The 22,921-nt window shown below is 40.7% G+C and overlaps 3 protein-coding genes across 3 annotated transcripts in view; 2 read left to right on the top strand and 1 right to left on the bottom strand.

The window, feature by feature from the left end:
- FGF2 (fibroblast growth factor 2) overlaps window positions 1-8,426 on the top strand; it is a 33,941-nt gene extending 25,515 nt beyond the window's left edge. Inside the window, exon 3 of the mRNA XM_054824032.1 lies at window positions 3,175-8,426. Coding sequence (XP_054680007.1) covers window positions 3,175-3,360 — 186 coding nt within the window. The 3' untranslated portion in view covers window positions 3,361-8,426. The remainder of the gene's footprint in view (window positions 1-3,174) is intronic.
- NUDT6 (nudix hydrolase 6) lies at window positions 1,169-17,013 on the bottom strand. The gene is made up of 5 exons (XM_054824031.1): window positions 16,854-17,013; window positions 16,153-16,356; window positions 10,895-10,950; window positions 7,792-7,846; window positions 1,169-4,246 (listed from the first exon to the last, which is right to left on the bottom strand). Exons 1-5 carry the CDS (start codon window positions 17,011-17,013, stop codon window positions 3,858-3,860), a joined length of 864 nt encoding a protein of 287 aa, XP_054680006.1. The 3' UTR covers window positions 1,169-3,857.
- Window positions 17,014-17,124: 111 nt separating this feature from the next.
- Window positions 17,125-22,921, top strand: part of AFG2A (AFG2 AAA ATPase homolog A) — a 221,719-nt gene continuing 215,922 nt past the window's right edge. The window contains 4 exon segments of the mRNA XM_054824028.1: window positions 17,125-17,257; window positions 17,785-17,909; window positions 18,488-18,645; window positions 21,828-21,886. Of these exon segments, the coding sequence (XP_054680003.1) occupies window positions 17,125-17,257; window positions 17,785-17,909; window positions 18,488-18,645; window positions 21,828-21,886 (475 nt within the window).

The following is a 22,921-nucleotide window of genomic DNA, read 5'->3' as shown; positions in this document are numbered from 1 at the left end:
GCTGCTCAGACTTCTGGATGGAGGCCTTCTTGGCAGCAAATTACTGATGGGTGGCGGGCAGGTGCTGAGCGGCACTCACTCCCTGCCGCTGCCCCAAGCATTTGCCCTTCCTTTATCCTTTTCACAAAGGGCCACAGAGTTCAGGTAGTTTATAACGTGCTGTGAAAGCTTTCGCTGCCAGATCTCTGCTTTGAATGGAGCCTAGGCCAAAGAGTATTTTAAAAACCCCCAAACCTTTTGACATCCAGGGTTTTACCAGGGGCTGAGGGTCATAATGTGGTGGCGCGCTCCTGCTGGACAGCAGTCCCGGTGCCAAAATGTCCCCTTTGGTAGAAGTTAAGGAATACATAGTTCGTGAAGCCTGAACTATGTCTTGTCACCTAAGCGTTCACTTTTATGTCAAAATATTTACATTGGTATAACATATGCTTTGTGGAGAAATAAGGGCTGGAGTGTCCAGAGTGAATTGCATGGCACCTTTCAAAATATCTTTATGAATGTAAAAACATTTGTTATTTTTATCTTTTTTCACCCTTTTTTGATTATTTATGTTCATAAATAAATAAATTGCCTGAACATCTGTTTGAAGAGTTTATTTTACTTTTTAAACCTGAGAGATACGAGGAAGGCTGAATAAAAACTATGCATTTGTCTGAGTTGAGATTGTGTTTACTCTGTGGATTTAGTGCACAGGAGAGGTGGATTGTGTGAATTTGCCTTTTGCCTGTATGTGGGGTCTTGTAGTTGCTGCTTAAATTCACCCAGGCGTGAAGCAGTTTCCTTCCCAGCGGAGGCTGTAAAGACTCGGTTCCCGCTGGTGCTAGGCACCTGCTCTAACTCCCCAGCTGGGGAGTGCTGGGAAGCGTGCGAAGAGAAACCAGGTGCTGCAGGACTGGGGAGCTCTGCTCTGCCCAGTACCTCCCCAGCACCCGTGCATCCGTTCTCTCGGCGCTTCCAGAAGTGCTGCCGCTCCTGCAACAGTCTCTTTGCCAGAATTTCCAGCTTGGGCAATTGTACTGAACTTGCCTAAACTCTGCTTAAAATTTAGGGTTTGTTCTTAAATGCTTCTTTTCTTTATATGGTTTCTGTGCCCTCTTAAGGCTGCTGTAGTCTGTTTCAGGCTTGGATCTGTGGCTTCAGATGATTAAAGCATCTGTTTTCACATTGCTGGAATGAAAGGCACTAAAATACGATTTATTTTGAGAAAGATTATTTAAAATACAAATCATATGAGAATTGTTAATTCTGCTATTTGAAATGTAAAAATACTAGTGAGTTACAGAAATGACAAATTGCACATGGATTTTCTCTTACAAGTTCTTTTCCTTAGAAACCAAAATTCATATCTGAAAATGGCTGAAGTGGAAGAAACCCCCTTCTATTTGAAGACGTATGTGTGAGACAGATCACTGTATTCCAGACTGCATTTCAATGACTTAATTGCTTGTAGCTACAGAAACTTGGCATATATGAGGAGCTACTCTTCTGTACCTTTTCGTGCACACCGTATGAAGTCTAGTTGTTCCAAGCTCACTTTTCAGTTCTAGTTGGATACTTCATGAATATTAACAGAAGGCTGTAACAGAAAGCAGCCTGCTCCTTTAGGGAATTGCTTCACATTCCCTGTCTCCTTTCCAAGATTTTACATGCCTTCTCTTTAATGACTAGCTTTTCTCTGGCATTCCCAAAAATTTTCTGGGTTGATGATGTATATGAAAAGAAAGTGTCGTGTCGTTGTCGCACCCCCGGCCCCAGCTCCAGTAAGTTCCTGCTGTCTTGAACTTCTGCCATCTTTGTATTTGAGAAGATGATTTCTTTTGCTTAAAGCACAGGTTCTGTGGGCAGGTTTGCCGCTGTGAGTGCTACGAGGGCATAAATACTAGTCATAGTTAAATTAACTTGGTTTTAACTCCTCCAGGCAATAAATATCCAGGGAAATCTGAGGGCTAAAGTCCTGCAACTGATAGTGCCTGCCATTCATGATCTCACTGATGGAGAGGGATCACTTGAAAAGGAAGACTCTTTCTCTTTGGTATGGTCACCCCGAGGGAGCAGTGCTTTCTGCTGCGCAGAGACACGCAGAAGGAAGAGTGTCATGCTGCATTCACTAATGGCAGGCTTACCTTTTGAGGGCTTTATATGCGGTGAGCATCTTCTACCTGATGGTGATCAAACGCAGCGTGTTAAGACTAGACATACATAGCAAGTCCCTGTATTGGTGTCCCAGCCTCCAGCCAATCTCAGCTTTGGGGCCTTTGCAGCCAAGAATGGGTTTTACCTATTTAGTAAACATCAGTGAATTTCTTTACTATGAGCTTGTCCAAAAGTGACTGGAATCCATGTAAGCTGGGGGAAACCGTAACTTCCTATAGTAAGGAGCTCTGCAGCTCAACTTTTACCTGTTGTGTGAAGAACTACCTTCTTTTTTATTTGTGGGTGTGAAGGCATGTTAGTTCCGGGTAGGCGGAGTTGGTTTTGAAGACTTACTTCCAGAAGCAGAATAATTCCATAGATGTACTTCTAGACACTAGTAGAGTATGCTCGGTTTCTATGTGGAACAGACCTCTTAGCTGGGTCTGATCTTTTCTTAAAATTATTGTAAAAGTTTTGAATTTTAAAAAATCTTGGACAGACGCAGGCTTGCCACTGTTTCAGAGCGCTACAAAACCAGACTCGAATTAGTGTTAGAAAGTTAAACCTCAAAATTAGAAAAGGCAAATGCTGAAACTATGCTGTACTGATAAAAAGCTGTACTCTAGCTGATAAAAAGGTTGGTTTGAGGAATGCAAGGGAAATACTCCCTTCTCTCTTAAATGCTACTCTTCGGTTAACTTATAACCCAGGATGAGATGGAAAAACTGCTGAGCTTGGAAGTCAGGATCTGTCAGTAAGTGCCAAGGGACAGGGTTCTTCATGTGACTGAGTTTCAGGTCAGAACAAAGAATTATGTAGTGAAAACAAACTAGAATCTGCTTGATCTGTGTTAAAGACAATAAATGAATCATACTTAGAAACTGTATTTTAACCATAACCCTTCCTTTAAACAGGAAACATTTAATGTGAATTTCTTAAAACTGAATGTATTGCTAACTTGTTCTTGATAAGTTAGTCCTGTGAATCTGAAGAATTGATTTGTGATGGAATATCAATAAGCTTTTTCTCTTTCCCTTTTAGAAATGTGCAACAGAAGAATGTTTCTTTTTTGAGCGTTTGGAATCTAATAACTATAACACTTACCGATCACGGAAATACTCTGATTGGTATGTGGCACTGAAAAGAACTGGACAGTACAAACCTGGACCCAAAACTGGACCTGGACAGAAAGCTATCCTTTTCCTTCCCATGTCTGCTAAAAGCTGATTTCCATGGCGGATTCCGAGTACATATATAGCACACTACACGAAAGACGTCGAGTTTCCTACTCCTCTCTGAAGTAGCAACAATCTAAGCAATTATTTGCTGATATTAACTGCTTTTGCAGATGCCAGATTAAAACATGAATGTTTCATACTGTCTTTATATTGCTCTTTAAACCTATCGTGCCAGTGTGCGTGGAGGTAAAATGACTTGGAAAATGTATTTTCAGGATCAGTAACACTTCTGTTTTCTGCTAGATATCCATGTAGAGCTATTTTATTTACCTTACGTTTGCTTTACAGAGTAAAGGAAAATGAATCTGATGCACACTTATAGCAATATTTACCTTTTAAAAAATAATTTATAGCTTATTACAGAATAAATAATTACTTTCTAATAATTACCTAAAAGAAGTCCACGGATAATTTTAATATGGTCTAAATATCACTACAATAATAGTTCTAAATTATTAATACAGTGAAATGTGAAATGTGTTGCTATCATGTAATGTTTCTGTAGGACTCGGGCAGCTCCCTGTGGTATAGTTTGTAGAACAGGCCTGTGTAGACAGCTGGAAACTCTCTCATGGTTATATCAATCTTACCAAAGCCTTCCCGGTATCCATAGAGTAAGAGTTTAGCTACGCTGCTGGTGATGGGAGTAGCATGTTTGGTCCTAGCAAGCTCATCGAGGTCCATCCATTCACACCTCAGGCACTCCTGCTGGCAGAAGCTGATGTTGAAGGAGGAGGGCTCCAGGCGACAGATTATGTACATATCTGACTTCCCAAAGGCTCCGGGCTGTTTGTGTTGCTGCCTTATGCTTAGGATGGACTTGAACTCTGACTTAATGCCAGTCTCTTCAAAAACCTCTCGAACTGCGGTGTCTCCTAGGTGAAAAGAGCAATCCTTACAATACACAGAAGAATAGCTTAACATTCTTTAAACCTTGTGATCATGGAAGATTTCTAACTCAAAGCGTTCTCTGTTCTGCTTCATAAGCTTTTCAGAGCGTAGCCCGTTTGTTTCAACACAAGGATAAGCTAATTTTTTGGTCCCCGAACAAAACTAATTGTGACATGCCTTTCTTGTGTATATCCCACCAAATGATGCAAGTAAGAAACTTCCCATAATACTGTACAGAGTGTGATTCTGAAACGGACATTCTGATGGTCGCTGGCTCCGCTGAGCTTTTAATCCAAGATAGCACTGCACCCTCTTTTCAGTCCTCTGAATCTTGGTCCCTGTCTCTTCTTGCTGCTACCCAGTTTCAGGTTCAGACCCTGTGCAGCTCAACACCTGTACGTATGTCAGATCACTCGATCAAATCACTTTGTTTCGTTGCACTTTTTGCCACAGGATTTAACAATGGGGGTAAAACTGTTGCGTGCAGCAAGTGAAAGCCAGCACTAAGTCCTTTTTAAAATGTATCTTAAGTGTCTAGTTACATTTGAAATATGCCGTAATACCAGTATAGCACATAGCCTGTTCTTGCAGAAAACATGCTGTATCCGTGCTACACATGTACATTTTGTGTACATCAACCACAGTGATGTGTTAACATTCCTCGTTACAAAAGTAGCCCTAATTTCAGGAATCTAGAGGGTCTGTGTACTGCATTTGCAGCCAGAGCATTGTCTGTCTGTCCAGTCCTCAAGAGAAGATTTCTCTCTTGAATAGTAACTTAAATTGAAAACCTCAAATGAGATTTTTGATACTCCGCTTATTTCCCCAAATTCTGCAGCTTCATTGTAGTCAAGTCAAATCCACTCTTGCCTGGGGTAACTACTGGTATGTAAAATACTAGCTTTTTCTAAATTTATGTAAGCTCATGGTTGTGCCTTGTTTGAGTGGTAAATGCGTATAGCTGTTTTGCAGTGTTACCTGCTTCAGCTAGTTCATGTTCAAATGAAAAAGAAATGTGTGTTGGCTTACTTCCAAAAGCAAAGTACATTTTACAAGACCTTGTAGAGATTTGCCTTCCTATGGAAGCCTGCATCTTGACATGTCAGAGGTGAACAAGAGACATTTTAGGGGTGGTCTCAGATATTGGAAATAATGTCAGGACATACAGTGACTAGCAATATATAAACAAAATGATTTATCCAGCAGAGGCCAAAGAACTATATATATGTTAAGGGCCCTGATTTTGAGCCTCAGCTCAACTTCCATCTTGCAATTAAACTAGCTGTGTGAGACCTATTAATACACAGTGCCTGCACAACATTTATGTTTGTGACTTTTTTACAGTACTGATTAGTTAAAAGGCTAACGCATACAGGGAGGAAGCACGTGGGGGAAGGTACTGATTTACCATTCCTGACCCTCGGAGAGACTGCATTTTAGAGTGCCTGGAGAGGCCCCTGCAGTCCTCTGGTTTAAAACAGCGGTTGCGAAGCAGACACTGTGGCAAATGGTTTTATTGTTAGGCAAGGGGCTGCATTACACAAAAGTGGTCAAAGAAGGTAAACAACTGAGATCACGAGGAATGCTGAGGAAGGCTATGGTAAGGAAAATGAAATAAATAGGGATTTCATGTAAGCTTTGAGCTTTGCTTTTAGATAAAGTGCCTTTTCCTGTTTCCCTTTTATTTAAATGTGTGTGCGTATATATAAAAATATATAATGACAGTTAAACCAGAAGAAACACTAGGGCTTGAGTTTCAGAAGTATTCAAATACAAAAATGTGTGCACTTTGCTTAATCTGCATTATGAAATGATACAAAGTACTCGCGCAAGTCGCTTTGTACTATTAAAGTAGGCAGCCGTATATTTTGTCACTTCACGTAATAACAGGATCTTCAAGCTTTGTAATTGCAATTTGTAACTGTAATTTGAAATTTAGTCCCTTGAATGACTGTGAGTTTATAAGGTTTGATGTAAGGATAAAAAAAGTAAAATTAAGCTCAGTTATATTTTATGCTTCACTAATTTATATCTTCTTGTAATATTAAGATGTGATGCAGAGAATCGTTAACTTTTATTATTACGTAGTTTAGTAGTGGCAGGAGGGGAGCTGTAAGAGACTTGTTTCGTCCCAGGTGTTTCTCAATACCTACATCCAGGCTCCAACCATAACCTCACCTGTTATTTGAGGGTTGGCCACTGGCTTATTGAGTATCCCTGGGGGGGGAAGCTGTTGCCAGTGCTGGCCGTTCTTTCCCCTCAGTACAAAAATCCCTCTGGTACCTCCTAGAAGTGAAAGGGAGCCTGGCTAGACCACAAACACGGCATTTCAGAACATGATGTTCTGAACGCATGACTCTGTTTTGCAATGTTACATGTATTTGCATTGTCAAGCAAATAATTTTGATTTTTATCATCGTGCTTGACAAAAAGACTTAAAACATGATTCGTGTTATGAAAACTACAACTCGGCCATATCCCACCAACTAGAAACTTTCTGTGTCTTGAAATGATGAACTGGAATACAGCCCTCCCATGTTGTTGCAGGAAGACTGCTAAAAATATTAGATATTTCTAAGGAATGAAACAGTCAGGAAACGTGGGCTCGATACCCAGTTTGCCAGAGCTGTTGCATTGCTCTCCATTTTTCCATGAGTTCTCCATTTTTGAGTTATTAGAAGAGTATATTCGCATCTGAATACTGATGTGAAGCTAAATTAATGTGAGCAAATGTAACTTTTGAAAACAAGACCTACTTAATAACCACAGTATAACTTCAGAATTAACCAGTCTGTGGACTATAATTTTAAGGGCTGAGATACAAGGAGGAAAAAGTACGATTTTCTCTCTTGATACACGCCCTTGTTCATTCACCTCCGAACACATCCACGGCAGTGTTTATCATCCCCTATGCTATGCTGGGTAGAAATGATAGGTTTCATCAAACCCGCACTGTGTTTCAATACACAAGTGCCTTATGTCTCTGGTTGAAAGTAGGTGCCCATGAGACTTGGGTGCTGTACTTAACGCTGGTCCTCTGCCAAAGAGCTTTTAGTCTAAACAAATCAAATGAACAAGGGCAGAAGGAAGCAAGTGTATTTATTTCTGGTTTGCACATAATAATGGAGAGCTGGAAATTTGTGCTCAGTACATCACTGAGCTCACTGCCCTGGATTCCAAAAAGCGAGCTGAGAGCTCGCCATTTCAGTTTTATTTGGGTAATATACCAGTTACCTTAATCCTCTGCACCTTGGGATCGCTACAGCATGTCCAACTAGCCTACAAAAAATACGCTGGTTTCAAGCAGTCGTTTAAGAGAAATTGTGGAAAAGGGTAAATGTTATAAATATAAAGCTTCTATGCCCTGAACATAATGTTGCCCCGTGATTATTAAGGTTGTGGGATCATGTCAGTTCATCTCTTCACCATTAATTCAAAGAAGCCGGTAGGCATAGGGTCATGATGTATTTCAGTACTGTTAATGCCTTGGTAATTCTGTTGATGCCTGACCTGTTATCCGAGGACTTACCAATGTCTTCGCCTGGATTAGATAGACCTCCTGGAAATTTCCATGCATTTAGAGTCTGTATTGGAGGAAAAAAACATTAATGAAGTATGCAGCCTGTTTTGTACTCTAATATGGAGACAATTAACACGTGACGTTGTTGATGTTGTTGAAGTTGTAGTATTGTAATTACTCTTATACATCAGTAAGGCTTTAAGTAGGAACTTCTTTGTTCTTGCTAATGTGATGATCAGAGATATCTGCAGTCTGTATGAAATATTGGAACAAAACATCTACTGATTGAAAATACAAACTGTCTAACAGTCATTAGACAATGATGCTGCTAGATAACTAGATAGAGTAGTTGAATATTAAAAAAAGCTGCTAGAGACTATATAATCTTCTATTTCATCACTAATGTATTCCACTTTCATGGTTTTGGCTTTTAAAAAATGTATATATATTTAATCTTACAAACTGTTATTATGATTGTAGTACTGTTCTATACTGCACTGGCTTTAAGATGACTTTGTGTGTCTGTAATAACCATGTAGTGTAACTTGTTTGTTTTCACGGAATACAAAACCTGAGGCCTTGTGTGTGATTTATATATAGAAGCATTTATTGAATTGCAATAAAGTTCAGTACTTAAAACAGAATGTGAAGTGCAGACTTGGTGCTGTTACTGATACCAGTAAAGGAGTCCCACCCAGTTCCTATACCTCTTGCAAATACATAAATATTTGTAGACTTTACCTTAATATCTATGTCCTATTCTTTTTATTTCTTTTTCTTTATTAAAAGTTTATGTACGAAGTTGTTAACCTTCAACTAGAAATTAACGCAGTAAAAAGGTACACTCTGGGGAAAAAAAGCGGCAGCTTTTCTTGTACATGCAGCATAGAGAGGGAAGCTGTGTGCTTTCCAGTGACTTGAAACCCTACCGACTACATTGGAAAGTGTTTTTTTTTCTGGGCACTCTTAAAGGGCTTGGATGGGAATTTAAAGTAATAGATTAAAAATAGTGCAGATGGAAAATACATATATTTGTCTGTTGGCTTTCAGATATGCTTTCAGTTCCTGGAAATCTTTCTTCGTGTGCTGTGGAATCGTCCTTTCACGATTAAACCCAAACAGCTCTTAAAATTCCACTAGCTGTTAATTTTTATTTTTTTTTTAAGCTTTCAGAACATAGTTGGTATATAAAAGCATTTCAGGGAAATTGTTCATTTCGTGGGGAAGGAGAAGGGAGAGGAGCAGTGGAAGTGACAGTGGGAAATAGACACTGTCTGAGCCAATTTGCTTGCACTGAAGTATTTGTTCACTGCGTAAGAAACGTACGGGTATTCATACACTTCAGGTTCATACTTTATTTGATCCACTCAATAAGAGAGAGCTGTAAAGAGGGCAGTTGGAATCAATAGGTTTTTTCCCTTTCACCTTCCTGGCTCACTGTGCTGGGTGTCAGCTTTGCTCTGGAAAGGCAAGCTGACACAGCTGACCTGGAATGTACTCAACCCACTTTCCAGCACGGGAAAGAGCAGTGCCAGGCTGGTCCTCTTGTGTTTTGGGGCCACAGGCTGAGAAGGTAATGTCTGGTGAGTATGGAGCTGGACCTAGGACCTGAACAGAGCATCTGATGTCTCACTGTAAACCTGGATAGAGAGATCTGCACTTAAAATGGCTGCGGGTGAGCTTTAACCCACAGCGTTAAGAAGTTAAACCGTAAGCCTCCTGGGCTTAGGAAACTTTCCTTCTAAATATGCAGAATGTGCAATTTCTGTTTTTACTCCGAGAGCTGTTTAAGATATTTACTAAAAGGTAAGCATGCAGTTTTGTAATATCTGTGTGCATACAAAAGGAAAATAAAGGTAGCATTTCTAAAGTTTACAGTGTGCTCTTGTGTTCCTGGAGACTCGTTAGAACTGGAACCGCTTTTGGGGCCCATAGCTTTCATGCTGGATTTATGCTTTAATTGGTAATTACTGAATGTAAGCCTGGAGGTCCTCCTATGGAGAAGTCCTTGAATTTTTACTTTATGGTAAGTAAAAATATAAAATTAATAGTTTGCAGGAAACAAGCAAAGGGTGTTTCTCTTCCTCTGAACTTGTGTTATAAATTCAACATGCTGTATGATTGAACCTGTCTATGACAGCACCCTTTCGTTGAAATTCACTAACTGCGTTGCAGTTACCAATGAACTGATGTTTTAGGTCCTGAGGATAAGTATCTTAGTGGCTGTTTCAGGAAAGACACAAGAATGTAGCCAGTGAGATTCTGGCATAGTTTTAACTATATAAAATGAAAATGATGTATCCAAGTATACTTCAGTCTGTGTATGTAAGTTCTGATTGTTTCTGTGTTAAAATTGCCGGTTAATCTCACTGTACTACAGACACTTTAATTTGCAGATGAAAGCATAATGGAAGCTCAGTATATTTTAAATGGAATAGCACAGGCAACTGCTAATGAGCTAGTGAGCTTTCTGCACTTGCTGTTTTAAAACCTAGGTTAGCCTGACAGAGGCTGAAGACATCACCAGTGATGGATGCTTGGTTACCTCAAGCCACATCACATGACCCACCGTCACCACACTAATACTCTCTGGTTTGGCATTCTCAGTAGCGAGGTCAAACACTTCAGTTTGTGAGAAATGAATGATCTTTACACCTGCTGTACAAAGGTGGTCCCTAGGTCATGGCCAACCACATTATTGCTTATGTAAAGCCACAGATATGGCTGGAATTTTCAAAACCAAAGTCAGAATCCTTCTCCCAAAATCTGCTTTGAGCCATGGGGGTTTTCCAGAGGTCTGCATGGGTCCAAGCAGATGATCAGGGATTCTTGGGTCAGTTACAGGAGAAAACAGAAAACTCAAAGCAGAAAGGATACTTAATTTGCTGATTCAATCATCAGTTATAATTAACAACGCCATTGATTTTCAAAGTCTATTTCTTTTTCCTTCAAATGCAATACAGCAATCTGTTGATAGATGTGTTCCAAAACACACACAAGTTAACTATCACAATTTTAGACTGGAATGAAAAGAAAAAGGTCTTTGTTTTATACTACAGAGTAGGCTTATCTAAATGAACTTCTCTATTTTATGATCCTATAATCAACTTACCCTATTTCTGTCTTGTACGACCAACACCCTTCCAGTGCTTTCATCTAGAACAGCACCTAGCAGAGAGATAATATTGAAAAAGATGAAGTGTTAGACAACTGTGTTCAATCTTAAAAACCATAATTTAACATGTTTTGATAAAGCGTGACAAACCCCTAACGATATTCAGCTTACAGTTAGCAAGATTTGTCTGGATGAATCACAGAAAGTGGTTTGTCAGTGGAAAACTGATACACAATAAAATATGAAAAAGGTTAAGTTTCCTGTATAAAAATTCAAAGTTAGTGGTACCAAGAGAAACACTTCCCACATTTAAGTTCCAGATTAGACAAGAAATGAAAAGAAGAATTTGCTTGTGTTAATATTATCAGAACTAAAGAATGCAAGATCAAGATGTCTTCCAAAAAAATCCAGCAAAGCTGCTTGCTTCAGCAGAGACGTGCCTGTAATCTTGCTCAAGTAACAGGAATTTTTCCAGTGCCTCTGGCCGAGTAGTCACGATGGGCAAGAACCCTTCTCCAGTCAAATTCATAACAAAACTCCTGCCTGAGTGATTTCTGATTAATAATACACAAGGTTTAGTACTCAATGGGCTGACTATACTGATACCGTTCAACTGGCTGACTATAAAGTCATGCTGTACTACCCAGCTAACAACTCATGATAGGAACTGCGCAGTAATCTGAGTCAGTTTGTTGATCAAAAAGCACTGCTTCCAAGTGGAAAAGTGACACTTTCACTTGATTCATACATCCTGATTTATTTTTTTTACTGAAAAGTTCAGCTTTTCCTTGTGTCCTCATGCTCAGCCCATGACTTTATCCCGAAGATTACAAGTTTTCCTACTTTTTAAAACCCAAGTCCTTTCATGTTTAATCATCATGTCATACTTTCAAAATATATTCTCTTTAAAACAGATATTTTTCTCAGATTTTAAAGTGCGCTGTGGTGAGCAGACTGAGTACAGTGGTGCAAGTTAGCAGGCTCTTTTTCCACATCAGTCATGCATGGGTTTTAAATTAGTAGGTAAAGATAAAAAAATGTTCATATCATTTTACAGGAGAAGGAATAATATATGGACAGATCTGTGATGATATATGCATTTAAAATGCTCTGGGGAAGTATTTCCACACAAGGGAATTATTACAGAATGAGTGTCCAGCTCAAAACATTCTCTGTTTTTTAATAATACATGGCAGACTTATGTGTAGGAGGAACATTTAAAAGATGAAATACCAATCTTCCTTCAAGATATGTCAAAGGACATGCTTGAAGAGGGTAGTCACGTATCTGCCTCCCCATGGCTTGTGACTTTATGATTTCATTCCTCCTGTAAATATTTAGCAGTGTCCTGGTTCAAGTACTGTGCTGATTAAAGGAGGGAACAAGAGGAAAGTGGGAGCAACTTTGATGCACGCTGTGATTATTTTCTTATTTTCTAGAAAAGACATTCTTCAGCCAAAGAGTTTGCTGAGACCAAGGAGGACCGCTGAAGACAGGAAACTGCAGTTTGAATCAAACAAAGAACGTTTTCTCTCCTCTTTTCCCCAGAAATCGATGCCTGTGAATGTAATTTTTGGCAGTGACATTCTCTGTGAGATGTCCAGAATCTCTGCTAGATGATACCTAAATCCAAAGCAAGAAGAAAGGAAAAAACACTAACGGGATTTGGTGTCTGGTCTCATTTTCCCAAGTGTAACTCAGGAGTCCCTCTGCTGAAGCCCTCAGGGCCACACCTGGTTAGTATCAGTGAGATCACAGGTTTGGCTGCAGGCTCTGAACTGTGGTTTTAAAAACTCACCCTCTTGCGACAAATGTGGTACCTGGAGTTTTAAGTCACCAACGCTGGGATGACTTTCTGGAAAGGTTTACACTTGTAACCTAACCAAGTAATTGCTATTACAACACTGCTTTGTTTTGAATGTTCTCCTTTGGGAAATAGGTAAGAAAATTATTTAAAAAAAAAAAAATCCCTTAGACAACACCACACGATGACTAATGGAGGGGAAAAATATCTTCATTCTACCTGTTTCATTTATGACTGATATAAACATGTATGAAAAGATGTTCAGATTTGAAAAGCACTTGTCATCCATGTAATGAGTGCACACATGACTGCTTGCATTGTAAACATCAGCAGACAGGACTAGGCATTACTCTGTAAAACAACTTGGAAACTGCTTTTAAATCACTTCTGGTTTCTTGGACCATCATACCCTATCTAACTCCATCTTCCTGTGCAGTTTGACATTTATGCAGCTGCTCATCTTTACACATTTCCTTAAGTAACAGCACTGGCCAAGGCTGATGATCATCATGTGTGTATATGGAAGTGTGGAGACCCTTCTCTCTCTTCAATGCCAATGACTTTGTTTCAACAATTAGATTAAGGCAGGTAGTAATGAAAATAACAGCCATGTTATAAGGCTTATACTACACATGAGGGAGAAGAGAACTACTTTTACTTTTCTTCCTCTCCTTTTACTTTCCTTCCTCAACTTGTCTTCCTATGCCATTGTTACATGGCGTATTTACAAACACGTCACTTTCTGGATGGCAGACCACTTCCTCCTAGGAGGCAGAGAATTTTGGATATGCTCTTCAAAAACATCTTAATCATTTCATATACCAGAAGCTTTTCTGCGCCTTTACATATTTTGAAAATCCTGCTGCCTACAAACGGATGCAGTAAGTTAGCTGGAAGACGCATCACACATTCCACTATTTCTAAACAATAATGGCCAAGCCCAATGAGTAACGTTTGCTACTCTCTGTTTGGCGACTCTGATCTAGTCTGGCAAAATATGACCTGACCTTGCTTATTCACACCTTTGTCATCACTTGGCTGGATGATGCTGAGGCACTAGCCCTGGCTGCGCAGCGTTCACTGTGTGGGAAACTCCAGACAGGATGAAAACCAGCTGCTGGTCTACTTGGCAATGCAGGCTCACTACCTGTTGTCTGCTTCCTGCAAGCTAGCAAACTACTCTCAACATCTCTGCTTTTTATTTTCAGGATGCTCAAGGGACCAAGTCCTGTATTTAACCGATTGGCCACAGCTTTGAGATGAAGACTGTCATCAGCAGATTTGCTTCTTTTTGCTGCAGAAACTTTCTAAAATACAGTTTTTTGTGCAGGAAATAAAATTGCCTAGGGTTTGGCAAATATAAGGAATATAAATGCACATATTTAAATAATTTAATATCTCAATAAAATTAATTAAAAATAGAATGAAGTCCTGCCACTACCCAGAGTCTCCCTCCTGAAGCAGAAAGATAATGCAATAAACATATGGCAGGTGGTATCCACACTGCTTAGTGTATTCTTGGAATGTGTTCCAGATCCATTGAGTGTGAGTGGAACAGAAGAAAAAAAAAAAAAAATTGCAGTCATTATTTCACACACGGAAATCGGTTTGTTTACCTCCACAAATACCCTCCTTAAGACTTTACCTCTTTTTAAGAAACTCCCAATAATGAATAAAAATTCACAGGTTTGAAAAGTGGTAGCAAAAAATATATAGTTATATATTGTGCAATTTTAAAATTATGATATCCATATACTTGCACTTATGAAACTTTTTTTCTTCAAAGTTTTTTCCTACTTGCAGAGTGCAAAGTGCTCATCTCAAAGTACAACAGCCAATTATGCTAAGTGCTCATCTCAAAGTACAACAGCCAATTATGCTTTGGAAGTGCATTTTTCCTATTTTCAGATGTTTGAGAGTTTTTCAAAATTAGAATTTTTCTTCTATTAAGTCCTTCCTGATAACCATCAGGGTCACAATACATCTATTGCACGATTTTCTTTTAAATAGCATTTCTAGCTATGCAAAACCTACTTCAGAAAAATCCCCTTTCAGTTAGTCATGTTTCCTCAAACATGCAAGTTATAACGGTACAGAGTAACACGGTGCTTTTGCTAGGAGAATGCATTATCTTACTCGAGTTTAATGCCACATATTTTAATGGTGAGATTTTCATACCTCAGGAAAACATGCTCTAACATGTCCATTGTAAAAATCCAAGCCTGTCTTCAGCTTCTACCCTGCCCTCTGCTGGCCTTGTAACAGAAAACTACCGATAGTAGTAGCACCGTCTTGTAACTGAAGGCTGTGTTTTTCCAAAATTTACTTTCACCTCACCTCCTCCTACATAGAATAATCCAGCTTTTATGAGTCTTTCCTAACTAGATTTTTCAAATTGCTGTTTACAGGTCTTAACACCACTTGGTGAAGAATTAACGCCCCTGCAAGCCAAGGACAAACTAGTCAAGCTTGTAACAGGAGAGATATGCTGTCTCTCTGCTCTAACTGCTGAGTGTTATGTAACCTTTACCAGTGCAAAGGGTGCTAGTACTGCTCCACGTTACAGGAGATTACCGAGTGAGATGGGACAGGTAATTGCCTATCTGTGGAATTCTGGTGTGAGAGAGCAAAAACATTCAAATTTGGTGAAGCTGAGTTTAAGCTGGCTCATCATCAGTTCCTTGTACTGCACTGTATAAAAAAAGGGGACACCATCTTAACTAGTTCCTTAGGAATTTCCTCAGTTTTTAGACCAACTCCTTTCCAACTGTGGGAGGTCTAGATGGGTAAGAGTATTGTGTCCAGATGTTTGTTTGTAAAATATACTGCTTTGGGTTGTGCACTTCCAGGCAAAGCTTAGAGCAGCTTTTGGGCCATTGTCATTTAGGCTAACAGTTGTGTTAGCTCCTGAACAATCCCTGTAGGGTCAAGTTTGCCCCATTTACACACCTTAACTTGAGCATAGTGTAGGAAGATGCATATATTAAACATCTACAGTAAGGACAGGGAGCAGAGAAATGTTTTTTTTCTAAAAAGTTTGTAGTTACTTTCTTATTTTTAAAAAACTGCTTGAACCTTGAAATCCTACCTCTCTCACCTGCAAGGTGAAAACCAAGATATATTTCTCAAAATGGTGTTTAAAAACAATATTCGTGAGGTAAATTTTAAAGCTTCAGGACCACATTTTCTTCTTGCCAAGCTGTTTACAATTTTCTCAAACTGGAATTGCTTTGAGAAACCTCTTTATTGGCCTGTTTTTAGCAACAGGCACAGTTGTACAGACGCATTCATGACTGACACGCTTCACTTTGTAAAGTTACCCAAACAACAAGCAGCTGGTTTCCACGTGTTGGTTTCCATGTTGCCTCTGCACAGTCAATTCCCTACTGAACCTGGTTTTAAGGGCTTGTTCAAAATGCTTTTTGTGGGTCCAACCACTTTTATAACTAACCTGCAACTCCCAGCTGGTGGGTGGCGTACCCTGGTAGCCTGCTGGGCCCTTCTCCCAGCCATAGCGTCAAGGTGGATGAGCCCTGCTCGGCATGGTGGAAGGCAAAGCCTTGCGAAGCGGCCACCGCCACAAACCTGCTCTGGAGGATGGGGACGCGCAGCCAGACGGCGACGCGGCCTTCCTCCCGCCAGCGGGCCACCGCGCCTGCAAGACAGCAAGGTGAGGAGGGTTAAGGGCCACTGTTCAGAGACGCCCTTGCTCCTTCTTGCTTTAAACCTCATTGCACACAACTGCTAGGATTAATGCATGAAAGTCTGTATTTTTACCTCATTTACCTCAGAGTCAAAGTACCATTGGTGTGAGAAATGCGTCAGCAGCAATGGGAAGAGATGAGGCACTGCCAGCTCGGCATTTTATGTGGTACGATTTGGTGTTTACACATAAAATGTTGGCTTTTCTGTTAGGATCTGCCATGAGGCACAGGGAAACGGATCTTTGCTCTCTTCCGTCGCCTCTGCCAACACCCTCCACCACACGGCCACGGCTGTGCGCCTGTGTGGAGGGCGACGACCACCGCCCGCCCGGCGCAGCGGTGGCGGCTGAGGAGAAGTTCCCTCACGGGCCGAGCGTCACGAGGAGACCCGCCGCCCCCCCGCACCCCGCCCGCCCTGCTGCCCCGCGGGCCCCCTCCCGACACTTGCCCTGCAGCCACCGCCCGAAGGCGGTCCACTCCAGGCGGAGAGGACGGCGCAGTTCGGCCAGGTCCACGGTCACCCCGCCAAATTTGTCCGGTCGCGCCCGCAGCCCCGCCAGGGCCCCCCAGCCCCGCGCCCGGCGCAGCGCCCAACACAGCCTCACCATGGCGCTGCGCAGGGCAGAGCCGGGCAGGGCGGCGGGAAGCGGCCGACCTCGGGGCGGTGCCGGCGCCGGCCTCTGCTCCCGGAAGTGCTCGGCGGCAGCCGGCGGGGCAGCATGTCCGCCTCCTCTAGAAGGAAAAGCAAGGGGCGGCCGGTCCCGGGCGGCGGTGGCGGCTGTTCCCCGCGGGCTGCCGGCGCCGCCGAGGGCGGGCCGCTGGCGCTGCGTGTCGCCGACGCCGTGGAGGCAGGTACGGGGGTGCGGGTAGCGGGGACGGCCTGACACCTGCTCCGGCCCGGAGGGCTGAGGGCGGCTTGTTTAAAAATGCGTCCCTGGAAAGCCGGGCTCCCTCTCCCCGGTGCCACCAGAGCGGGCCCGGCCCGAGGGGCTGTCCCGTCCCCTCACGAAGGCGGGCGCCGCGGGACCGAGGGGTATCTCGGGCAAGGTCGTCTGAGACCCCGCGAAATTTGCTTTTTATTACGGCGTCGAAGGGTAATGACCGCCGCAGAAGGGACCTGCAGGTAGCTAAAACTGGGTGGAAGATCCAGCAGGCAGCAGCGTGTAACCATGGGTGTTCTCAGGTCTGTCAGAGACACTGTCACGTTACAGCGCGATTTCCCCCCAAAAAGGTCCCTGGGCTTCCCTCACGGCTGGGCGCCGCCTCTTACGAGGGATTGGAGGGGTTTTGTTAGTTGTACTGATTGGGGAGCGCGAGAAATACTGAATTTGTCTGATAGGTAGGAAAAAATGATGTATTTTTTCTTCTGAAAACGTTAGGAGATGACAAAGTTCCAAAAATGTTGCGAAGAGCCCTTGCCCAGCTGTCGCTGAGCAGCATGAAGTCTGCAAACGTATGCATAGGTCGTCCGGTCTTGCTTACATCTGCTGGTGGGCGACAGGAGGTGAGACTCTTTCTTGTTCCTACAAGTGCATTTTGTCTGCTTGCAGTGTGTTCCTGTTGTATTCCATAGGAGCATGCATTGAAAAAGATAAAGAATATGCTTTTCTGTGTTTTCGATGCTCTAGTTACATCTTTATTCTCAGTACCGGAAAAAATCCGTGCTGCTGATTTTTTTTCAAGATATTTATAAGACATGCATGAATATATGTATTGTATGTTATACATGCACACGCATGTATTTTATTTGCAAAGAAAGAGTATAGCCCTTTACTCTTCATTCTTCAGTCAGCATAGTGTATGTGCTTTTGTGTCATTGCAGAATGTGTAGAGTCCTGGTGGAATTTTTTATCTCCTTTGCAGGCAAAATATAACCCCTTCCTTCTCGAAAAGTGTCTTGGATCATATCTTAAGAACTCAGCGCTACTTGTATCTTACTCTGTGGCACCAGGTTTTAACCTAATCCTTCTTCCCCCTCAGCCCGTGTTTTTTGTAAGAAAACATTGCTTACTTTAACTGGAGGACTGGAAATGGGGGGCAAAAGTCTCAGCTGACGGTTGTTTGCTCTGAAACTTTTCCTAGGTCTGTACTGCTTGGCCCACCACAGGCTTTCCAGGTGGGAAAGTTGGGCTGAGTGAAACCACACAGAAGAATCTGAAAGTAAATCCAGGTGATGCCATCACTGTGCAGCCTGTGACTGGTGCAGTCATCCAGGCAGAGGAAGTCGACATAAAGTTGAGGTATGCAACTTGTTATAACCCGGTGACGTACTGTGAGGTGTCTGCTTTGCACTGCAGACTCTCACGTCTTAGAAGATGTCATTTTTCTGTCTTGCTTTGATGGAATTAGTAGCCAGACAGGGTCAAAGATGTGCAGATGTTTATAGGATTAAGACTAAAGTTTAGGAACTGGTGGCTAACTGCTGCTAACTGCTGCCTCTTCTGTGGGCAGTAGAGTTGCTCAGCTGTTGTACAAAATCTCAACTGAGGAGCAGTGGAGAATATAATGACACTAAGCTCATCAGTCTTAAGAGATTCTTTGTTTTATGTTAAATTAGTGAATAGTAATGATAGCCCAGCAGAGGTCAAGCTGCTTGCATTGCATTTGCATTAGGCAAGGTTGTATAACTGCATGATCAAAGCAGATTCTTTAAAGTTGTAAGTCACTTGTAAAGGATGAGGATGATGTCTGCACATAGAGTTGATGTCGGGTTAGAAGGAGCCCGTGTTGCTGCTGTTGTCATTAGGAAGTGTACAGCAAACTGCTATCCGAGAAACTCTTGTTGAAAAGTCAAGTTGTGGTTAAGAGAACTGCTGGCTGACAGGTTAGGGAGGGTGAAGTGATTTTTTTCTTAATCACTTCCCTTCAAAATGTCACCTTTGTATATATGTGGTTTTGTGCTCCGCTTTTATTTATTGGAATATTTTTTAGGATTTGAAACTCTCAGAGATATGTTTTTGGGGTTTTTTTAATTGGAATTCACCCAAAAAAAGGGAGCAAAAAGTGCAAATCACAGTTGTCTTGCAATCATGAATGCTTTGAGAAATGAGCAGTTTACTGATCTGCTGAATGACTTCCTATATTTGTCATTCTCATAACATTCTGCAGAGTCAGTATTGGGGTGATGCAGAATCTGATTATAGGTGTTTCCTAAATACAGTTATTTTACAGTTAATTTTGAAAGTGTGGTAACACTTCAATTTTTATAAATTAACTTCACTTCCCTGTCAAACCTCTGTTTTCAGACATGGTGTTGTCATTGTCCATTTTAAGGGGGAGATGATGTTTTCTGGCATACTCACACTCAGAAGTGTTGGTGAGGCAATCTTGCTTTTTGTGAGCAATATAACCAGTTTAGCTTTAATTATAGTTTCACTGGTTAACTTGGCTGCACATTGTATGCTGACCTCCTGGTGTCAGCTTGCTTTGCCCTCCATGCCTCTCTTCTCACCAGGAAACAAAAAAAAATAAAATCTTTACAGCTCTTTGTTATGGCTAATTTAATCCTATAGGAAGTTTTATTATTATTACATACTGTTTGGTTATAGAGATGGTTGAAAACACTCATTTCATTAAAAAACCAACCCCACATTAAATAATTAAACCTAATCTATTTGCATTTCCCCATGTTAATATGCAATGCAGTCTTTCTTTAGAGCTGTGACTTTTACTGAAATATAAGCTAAGGATGAGGTCAGAGGAACTGCCTGTAACTTCTGAAATATTTGTGATTACTGTAACTTTTTTGTAAACTGTTCCATGACCAGAGTTTTCCCTCTCAGCCAGTCAGAAGTCCGACTCTGAGGACTGTTATACATATATACCACTAGATTAATTCTTGAAAACCAGTCATTTATATGACACTTAATCTAGGAGAGAAAATATGAAAACTGTAATGGGTCTGTTTTAAGCCTGTTAATTTACTACAAACCACAGTGCCATCCTATCATGTAAGAATATAAATTATTAACAGAATAAACAGAAATCCCATTATTCGAGTACTGCCTAGGTTTCTAGACACTTTACAGGTGTTGTTGATTCTCTGCAAATTAATACCTCTAGGGAGTTGCTTGCATGCATAATTTAGCTTTTTCTTCCAGTTAAAAAAGTCAATCCTCAACTTCAGACCCCAACAACATAATTGAGTATGTGTTTTCTTGTCAGGAATGGCTATGATATTTTGAGACCTCTCCTCTAAATTAGTGTAATACCCCTCTTTACCTCAAGTTGCTTTCCTGATGAGTAAAATTGAGAACAGGTTTTTATTTCTAGGTTTAGAGCTCCCCCCGTTGATCATACTTTCATTTGCAGCAGCTGTATCTGCTTTAATTGCCTTTGGTGCTGCTGCTGTTTAGCTCTTGGTGTAATGCTTTTCATCATACAGGTGTAAGTGCTTACAAAGGTTGTGGACGTTCATCTGCAAAATGGGTGTAGTGAAACCTTCATTTAGTTGTGAGAACAGAAGGGCTAATGTGTGAGGCTTGTACAAATCAGCTGAGGGGGGCAAATCCTAAGGAATTTAAAAAAATAAGTTTAATGGGCTTTAATAAAAGGTAGGGCTGGAAACGAAACAGGAAAAAGATTGTATGGATAAACTGTCACTGAAAAATGATTGAATCACCACAGCCTTGTATGTTGCAATGTATCTGAGGAGCAGGGAGAGTTAGTGATGTCTGTGCTCAGTGAGTTGTAAGTGTGATGTAAAGGTGTCTTATGTGAATGTCTTTCTCTGTTTTTCATATAAAAACATTTTACTTTTTGCTTTGGGCTAAGAGCACACACATGTTCAGTTGTGTGTTAAATTCCAGTGATGAGATGGTTTTTGAGAAAATGCTGTAGGCCTGGCCAGGGCTGGTGAGGGAAGTGGCTTAAAGCTTATCTCTTAAGTCACTTAAACTTGATTAAATAAAAAATTAGAAAATGCATCGCAGGGAAGACTTGTACTGTTTTGATAGTGGGTGTGCAGTGCTTAAAGACATGCATGGTTTTGCAAGTATTCAAGGCACTAGTTTAATCAATAAAAGATATGTGTGTTTGCAGGGCTGAGAGAGACCTGCCTTATCTATATTTTTTTCAGTTCAGTAAATTTAGTAATGGCTGTTCTGCCTGGTGTGATGAGAAGCATGCATTCCATGTTTGTAATCTTAGGAAATGATGAATATAATGTATAATAGTTTTTCCATACAAAATGCTGTAATAAACAATAACCCAAAATTAAATATATACACTTCTTTTGTTACTATGTGTCTAATAGCTTCAGAGTTAAGATGCTATGATATGAAAACTGTGAAGTGCTCATCCATCTTTTGCTTGTGGGGTTGGATCATATACTGTGAAATAGGTGGTATTCATCATCCTGGTGCCTTAGTGGTCTGTCGAAGTAGTTACTGCTTGGAAAATTTTTTCTTTCTTCCTACCATAGGGACAAAGATGCCACTGTTAATGCTGAAGAGATGTCTGTCTGTCTACTGAGAAACCTAGGTATAAGTTTTGCTGCTTCTCTTTTGATTGTTTAATTTTTGTAGTAGATCACCATGTTTTGGATAAATAAGCAAGCAGTCTCCTCTTATGTTCTTAATCAAGGCCTTATGGCAAAATAGAGGACGTCTTTCTGCTCTCACTTCTTTCAGGGATCTCTCCTCTTTGGGCTAAATAATTTTGCCATGCTGTAAATATCTAATCTACATTAATCCTGGTTCCATACCTTCTGCCTATTATACATATTGCTGGTTCAAGTTACGGTTATTCGTCAGTCATTGGTGGCCTTCTGGCTGATACTATGATGCACTTGAGAATTTACTTGCACTGTGAAGAAAAGTGCAATACTATGTATTAAAAACAAGATAAGGGATCAGTATTAACAAGAAATCCCATACTCTGAATCTTTTTTTACATTGGTGGTAAATAAGCAAAATTGCTCTTCATTGGGTGGTAGATATGTATAAGTAAGGCAAAAAAGCAAGGTAAGTTATTCAAGGTAGTGCTACTCAAAGCACTCACTACAAATTGTTCTACTCAAAGGGAATCTTCTGGTTTAGGAATTACTAACAGTATTGCTATGCTAAGAAGCAGGAAACATGAATTGCATTCCAAATTTGTGAGTTTGGCTGGAAATAATAAATCTCGTTTACATTTTTGCCTTTGTTTTTTTGTGCCTGTAGAGTGCATTCAGATCACATTTCCTAATCTTTCTCTGTCAATGCAAAGGCTAAAACTTTACATTTTTTAGGCCAAGACTCTCCAAAAAGATTGGCTAAACATGAAATATTGTGAACCTGTAAGGCACACAGCAAATACAGAATTTTTACTTCTTACAATACTAATTCCATAATCTCCCTTTGTATGCTGTATGAAATTTAAAATGCTCAAATTAATGAGTTTAGTGTGAAAGATTACATGTGATACTGACAAATGTTTATCCAGTACAGGCTGCTTGTGTAAAAGGATCACTTAAATTACCTGAAATAACCTTGAAATTACCTAACTACCTTTTGTTATGTTAATTTATAGCACTCT

This window comes from Grus americana, chromosome 4 (genome assembly GCF_028858705.1).
Source record: "Grus americana isolate bGruAme1 chromosome 4, bGruAme1.mat, whole genome shotgun sequence".
Taxonomy (NCBI): domain Eukaryota; kingdom Metazoa; phylum Chordata; class Aves; order Gruiformes; family Gruidae; genus Grus; species Grus americana.
This window is presented reverse-complemented; position numbering and strand designations above follow the sequence as displayed.

Coding starts and splice junctions, on each gene's coding strand:
- NUDT6 (XM_054824031.1), bottom strand. CDS start 17,013: ATGGTGAGGCTGTGTTGGGCGCTGCGCCGGGCGCGGGGCTGGGGGGCC. Junction 16,357..16,853: donor CTTCGGGCGGTGGCTGCAGG/GCAAGTGTCGGG, acceptor GCTGTCTTGCAG/GCGCGGTGGCCCGCTGGCGG. Junction 4,247..7,791: donor TAATCCAGGCGAAGACATTG/GTAAGTCCTCGG, acceptor CTTTTCACCTAG/GAGACACCGCAGTTCGAGAG.